The 7,331-nt window shown below is 39.7% G+C and overlaps 1 protein-coding gene across 1 annotated transcript in view; it reads right to left on the reverse strand.

Annotated features, from left to right (window-relative positions):
- Grm3 (glutamate metabotropic receptor 3) overlaps positions 1-6,434 on the reverse strand; it is a 97,715-nt gene extending 91,281 nt beyond the window's left edge. Inside the window, exon 1 of the mRNA XM_050139875.1 lies at positions 5,967-6,434. Coding sequence (XP_049995832.1) covers positions 5,967-6,434 — 468 coding nt within the window. The remainder of the gene's footprint in view (positions 1-5,966) is intronic.
- Positions 6,435-7,331: the final 897 nt, after the last annotated feature.

The raw sequence follows: 7,331 nt of genomic DNA on the forward strand, positions 1-7,331 counted from the left end.
GCTTAAATCCCCCAGTTCACTAATTGGAAAAACACTGTTAGTCCTCACCCGCCTTTTCCAAAGGATTGGAAAAAAGCACTTCAACTACAGTAAATCAGTGGACTTTCATCATGATAAACTGCTAAGGGTTGACTCTGTCTGTATTAGCATGCCGAAACTTGTATATATTGATTCATTGAAAGGGGGCATAGATACTGGTAATTCGGAAAGAAAACTTTGTATCATTAAAACAGTAATTTCTTAGGTTTAGCTAAACATGTCAGGAGTCTTATTTCAACCATTTTACTTAGTAATCTGTAGTCACAAAGCATTTGTTAACATTTTAGGGATGTCTGTGCTCTTTGCTTTTTATCCCATGATGTCTATCATGGACTGAGATCTATGGTATAAAGATGATTCACAGCCAAAGGGTATTCTTTTCCTATGAATTTACACCCTATGCATAGTGGTCTTGGTGGCAGCCTCTTGTCTCTCACTAGTTTCCTAATATATATAGAACAGAAGGGGAATTAATTAAGGAACAAATTAACCTCAAAGAAAAAGGAAATATAGTGTATCTTAGGTAATTACCCCTGGAGAGAAATTTCTACAATAAAGCAATATTAGCAAAAGCACCGTTAATTATTATTGCTGGTGCCTCCCTCCCTGTGATAAAGCCCTTGAATACCACTGCCCTTTATTTTGTGAAGCCTAGCAAGAGCAGTAGATGGTCTTAAAACTATCAGCGTTGCTAGGTTTCTCTAGAATGGGAATGCTGAGAAGGAAACGCAGTGACCGAGACAACTTTCGAGTAGAATGTTTCTGGAGCTTTCTTGTGAGAAGAAATGATGAGTACATGCTTTGGACACAAGGGGTGGAGTACCATGAACTTATAGGAATTTCCGCTTGGTGCCATCTTTTGGCATCTAGGGTCCTCTTAAAACTATTCCTCTCGACTGGGCTAGCGTTGGTGAAAGAAACAAAACACAACAAAAATGAATAGGTTGAAAAATGAGACCTGCTAGCCAAGTCCTGATGTCTCTAGCTTAGATATGAGAGGTTAAAATTTCTTAGGCAGCTTGCACTCAGAGTTTCAATCACTATGTTGAATATTTTCTAGAGAGACACACTGAACACTTAGTTCTTTTCCTGCCGTAAACACAGTTGCAACATTAAGCTCACTAAATGCAGCTCTGTTTTAGTATTTCAGCTAATAAGTTAATAAGCAAATTTTACTGCTGTCCTTTGTCTCCCGCATGAACAGAATCTTGCTCTTTCCCCGTGTGTCAAATAAACAGTATCAGAGTATCTGGCATTTAAGAGGTCTTCTGAAGCTATATCTTGATTGTACCTTGGGCCTGAAGCATGCTAGGCAACACCTCTACCCTGGAACTATATCTGCACCCTGTTTACTTATTTTCAGTTTTCCGATAGACCCTTCCTGATTTGCTCAGCCTAACCTTGATTGTCATTCTTTAATTCAGTCTGCACTTGAACTTTCAATTCTCCTTCCCCTGCCTCCAAAATTACAGGTTTGTACCACCAGGCTGAGCTCTGTATATAAGCTTTCTGTGGAGAGACCACACAGAGCCAAATGAAAGTCAGGATTGGGTCCTCAACTTCTCTGCCATGGTCCCAGTCATCCAGGCGGGTGTAGTCTTAGACTTGTCTGTCTGAGAACCAATGGTGTGTTAGCCTGCAGGAGGCTCTCAAATGAAGGCATCTTTGACAGGGGAGGGGAGGGGAGGGTACTCATCCCGCTCCTCATCTGTCTTGTATATGACACTCAGTTTTCCACTTCAGGAAAAAGCTCAGTTCTTACTATGGTCTAGCGTAGATGGTAATGGTTGTGACCCCAATCCAATACTCATTTTGGGATTTTCCATGTTTTGGAAATGTAACAGTTTATCATATGTTAATTCTTGGAATTTGTGGGAAACATTTACTCCCTGCCTTGCCGAGAGCTTATTTCAGGTGCTGGCAACATACAGAGAAAGACATGCGATTCCTTAATAGAAATGTAAATGAACAAATCACTTAATGAACGAGAACCGAAGGAATTAGAAGGAGCCTAGTAACGATTTCTTAATGAGGACAGAATTTGAGCTGAGGATGAGGGAGTAGGCTTTGGTAAGACAAGCAGATAGCCAAGCAACATTAGCATTTAGGTATAAAATGAGAACGGCGTTTTGTTTCTGGGAGTCTGTAGATACTACCCACTAGTATATAAGAAAGCATTTCACCAAGGGGAGGGTAAAACGGCTTATCTGTTTAAATAGAACTAAAATCTTTCTCTTGTTCCACTCCATTCTTTTTCTGCTCATCATTATTTTTGACCTCTTCATATTGTATTGTCAAACTTTTACACTTTCTAAGAGCTCAACTTTTAGAGGCTTTTAAACCCAAATCTCAATTTTTTGAAGTTACTTTAGCACTAAGGGGCAGAGCAGTAACCAGGTCATCATGCACCTGCCGTGTGTTGAGTAGAAGACGCTCCACGTGGTCAAGATTAGCTGGGGAAACAGAGCGTCTTCTAACTGTTTAGAAACATCTCAGGGAAGAACATTTTGACTGGGCATCTCAGAAGCTAATTGTAGCTTATTCGAAAAGTCACACACATAAACTCTGCTTCTAAGTAGGTACCATAAAGGCAATTGCCTAGCTGAAGGCAATAGATTTAAATCTTTTCTTGAAACACTCTATTCCCTGAAGTGAGAGTCTTGGAGGCAAATGGAGGGCACCAGGACAGTCTTCACAATGCTTTGAAAAGAAACCTGCTCACTGGAGAATGTGGATAGATCCCCCAAGTACATTTACTCATGTAGAAGTATTTGGATGCTGGCATTCATTGATGACTGAATTAAGAAATCAATGTGGCTGGTTTATAAAGGGACCACTCTGTGTCCTTAATGAGCATACTGGGAGAATAATAATCGGTGATGGTGATGGAGCTTAACCCAGCAAGTCATTAAGAATCCTGCATTCCAAATACTTTTCACTAACACTGCCCAACAGTCACTAACATTGCAGGAGGTACCTCCTTTACTGCCTTCGGGACAATCTCCTTTAATGAGAAGATGAAGCTGGAGAGGAAACACCCTTTGTAGCAATTTGGACCACAAAGCCATCCAGGTTAAATGGAGGACTAGTTAAGGTTTAAATTGGAACTATCCACCACTGGGTTGAGTTTTAAGAGCTTATACCTCAGTTGGTAGTGTTATTGAAGTTGTGGACCTTCAGGGGGTGGGGCTTAGCTGGCAGAAGGCACCCCTAGGGATAGGCCTGCCCTATGGTCTGGTTTAACTTACTCTGCTTCCTGTTCTACCATAATGGGAAGCCTGTATCACATGTTCCCAGAGCTATAAAATTGCCATGAATTCCCTGCCAAGACACACCCTCTGAGACCGTGAGATAAAATGCATCTTTTCTCTTACATGGTGTCTCTGTCAGATCCCTCTTTCACACCAATGCAGAAGTCACCAAGACCGGCCCATTACAAAGTCTAAACAGCTGAGAGACTCACAGAAGGGAAATGAGGAATGTCCCTCTCTAAGATCGTTCTCAATCGCTTGTTTTTCAACACGAAACTCTGGGCTCTGGTCTGTGCCTGGGTGCTAAAGTTAGATGGTAGGCATTGAAAACCATGTGATGGATTTGTGGCCATTTATTTTTACTTAGTGTCATCCTCTTTCAGTTCAAGCTTTTTTGCCTCTTCAGGAAGTCTACGTATTTAAAGATTTAAGGCAGTACTACCAGCTTCCTGCTGTCACCAAAGTCACTAGGATGTGTGACCACAGTATTCATGGAAACAGAGGTTGATACACATGAAAGATACTCAGGGAAATTATATCTCCAGAGATGTTTTCTTAGCAATGTCCAGAAGTGCTTTAAATTCCCACAAAGAACAGAACCCCGTGTCCCGTCCTTTCCTCTCTAGCTCATCCCTTGTTCTTTAGTGAGATCTTTGTCTCCTTACACATGGACACTTGTCATGCCTTTCCGACTAGCCTGTGAAGATGCTGTGTTCATTCACATTGTTTTATATGTGGCTGATTACCTGTTTCCGTACAATTTCTGTCATGTCAGCCATCTTCATTTCTTACCTTGTGTACACCGTGAACACTTTCGCAATATTCCACAGTGATCCTGAGCTCACAGCCAGTGAACACAGTAACAAATCGGGAATTTTGATAAGGAAGGCATGGCTTCTCTTAATAGCATGAACGGGATTTTTTTTTTCAAAATGTACATATATCTTTTCTTCCCCTTAAACTAGCCTGACTTCTTCTGAAGAGTACACAATATCAAAAGAACAAGGTCAAATAGGATAAACATTTGTAAGGTAGCTTGTTAAATAGTTATAAGAAATGATTATGGACACATGCAGAGTTAAAATTTACGGCAGGGAAAACAAATGTCCCAAACAGCCTATATGTAATTCTTTATTGAATGTACTTAGAAAACGTTTGACACTTGGCTGGTGAAATTGTTATTGAAGTGTGTTAGATGTAGACCTTAAAATTTATCCTCTCCAAACAGAAATTTTCACCTCTTTTGGACTCAAGTATAAAAGTAATGGCAAAATTTACATGATCTGCTCTGAGATGTGCGATATTTTCTACCCTTCTAATAAAGTTAAAAGATGTTTATGAAAAACCAATTATCCAAATTACTCATAATATGACTATGTGCTCTGAAGAAGGGAAGAAATTTGAAATAGCTCATTTAGAACAGCACAGAATTATACACGGAATTTTAAGTGCCAGAAATCTGGAATATAAAAATAAGGCTAGGCCGATTCAAATAGAGTCTTTTTAAGCAAAACTGTGACATATAAAGAACATATCATATCTCTTCCTCTATACTTGGGCTTTTATTATAGTAATTTAGTAAGAGGTAGAGTATGGCTCCTCTTAGAATCATGGCCTTTGATTACTGTGACATTAGTGTTCTCACCAGAAAAAAAAATATTGAATTTCAAGTAGCATATAGAACTCATATGGGGTAGCTGAAAAAGCACAAAAGATCAATTGAAGGTCTAGCTCTCATTCCACCTACAGATGGGAGTTTTTGTGCAGCCAGTCTTTTGGGGAATTGGGAAAATGAGGAAATTGAGCTGGATGACTTCTCGGCCCTTTCAGCTCTAAGATTCTGTGGCTTTGTGAGTGAGTACCGCAGGCATCTGAGGCGTGTGTTCTTTTTCTAATGAAGTTATGATGAGAGCAGTTATCAGCTTTTTATCTAATTTATGTTGTGCGCTAAATTCTGTCTCCCTAATTTCTGGTCATTATTTGGCTTCTCTGAATATACTTTCCCTGAGAAATTCTTTGTATTTGCAATTTCTGGACACAAGAACAAAAAATTGTGTGAAAAATAGAGTACAGAGATACCATACCTTCTTGTGATTGATAACATGAATAGGTCCAAATATAATTCAGCTTATAAGGACCATATTATAACTCTGCATCATTTGTACTGTGGGCAGGGCATTCTTATTCCTTGACTTTGAGCCCTGTGAGTTGTGTCTGCTGATGGGATAGCAACAGATATGATACAGCAGAGAAGTTTGGAAGGAACTTAAGAAGTGGTACTTGCATCCTGCTACATCTTGGGCATCACCCTAAAGTCATTCTGAGACTAGATCACTGTTTACAGGAAGAAGAAAGGAGACAACTTGGGAAGAGTCGTTCATAGCTGAGTCTCTACTCATCCACTTGAGCTGATCTTCAGACTGTATATTAATAAATAGTTGTGTTAAGCCACTAAAATTGGGGGCACTTTATTTAGTTGTTGTAACTATCTAATATACTTCAATATCCCAGTGGTCGAATGTTCTATATTAAAACATATCATTAAATACCCATAGAAACTAAAAGTTAAATTGTTAATACCATCCATTGATGAAATTATTAGCACCATCTAATGCTGTTCTCCTGCCACATAAAAGAAGAGACACATCCGTTTGCAGTAGCATTTGTCGGTCTTACCTGTATGGAAACACTGCTGTATGAGCCACCAATGACCCCTGCAATGAGCAGCGGCATGTTTTCTTGAATAGCATATGATCCATCAGGACACATATATTCAGCTTCATCAACTTTAGTCAAAGATGCCCTGACAAACTCCAACGATTGCTCTAGTGCGTAGGTATCCCTTGAACACGTATCCAAAATGTGAACACCCAGCTTCACTCCTGGTAGCAAGTAATCGTCTTTGTTGATTTCATCAATAGCAAACAACATGGCTTCCAGGCGTTGGATACCGCGGTCTTCATTGATTCGCCCACACTCTTCAGTTCCAGTGCCTTTTTCATTAATAGGAAATAAACCACCCAAGACAAGGTCACCTTCTATTTTAATTTCCCTCCTCATAAAGTTGTGATCCCCAAAAGAGGGTAAAAATCCCTTTGAGAACAAAGTTAACATAAGAATTTGGAGTCTTGTCAACATCTTCATGAATCCGGTTTCTGTATCTCTTGGAGATATCATGGGTGAAGCCAATGTTGCCTGTTAGTCTTCTCTCATTTCCAAGTGGGATCTTTGGCCTGTCCTTCAGATAAGGGAGGAGTGGGCTAAAAGAGCCCTTCACCGAATTCCTGAAGAGATAAAAGTTATATGAACAAAAATGATTTTTAAAAACAGTAATAATTATATAGATGTTTCTCACTAAGATCTTTGATGGGTTCCTAAATTGGACAAACCAACTTGGGAGCATCTTTTCATTGACCTTTATTGACATCTTGACTATTATCTTCCTGTTAATACGTAACTACCTTTATGTTCTCATTTTGCTTCTGGGTACACCTCAAATCTAATAACACACCTCACCCCCCAGTTCCTCCTCCTCATTTCTGTGCCAACTTTCCTGTGTTCATGGCTTGAACTACCATTTCAATGAGACATAACTCCAACACTGATTACTTGTTGAGTAGTTTTAGTCACGTGTCTCTCAACAATCCACAAAGTCTGCATGTAATAAATGGCCCCTTATATTTGTATCTAGGTTCTCAAGCCAGAAATCTGCCATTGAGAGTTCTGCCCACTTCACTTTTTTTTCAACACTCTTCCAGTTAGCCATGAGAATAGAAGAATCTCTCTGGCCAACCTCTTTGAAGCCACAGCCCTCTTTGGTACTACTTCAACATTTTTGACATTTCTCTCTTGTCGTGAGAGCAGTTCCCTTTAAAGTCCAGCTTCCTGGTGCTTTCACCACGTGGGCAAAGAATAAATTGTTTTTTCGAAACACAGACTATTCTGAATTTTGTTAAGTTCGTTTGTTTAGGTTTCAATTTTGGTGATGATGACAGCAGTCACTGGAATGTTCCAGGTTAGCCTCGAGTCTCTGCCACAGGG

The sequence above is a fragment of the Alexandromys fortis genome, unplaced genomic scaffold (genome assembly GCF_014885135.2).
Source record: "Alexandromys fortis isolate MF-2015 unplaced genomic scaffold, M_Fortis_MF-2015_v1.1 scaffold_38, whole genome shotgun sequence".
NCBI classification, from domain to species: Eukaryota; Metazoa; Chordata; class Mammalia; order Rodentia; family Cricetidae; genus Alexandromys; species Alexandromys fortis.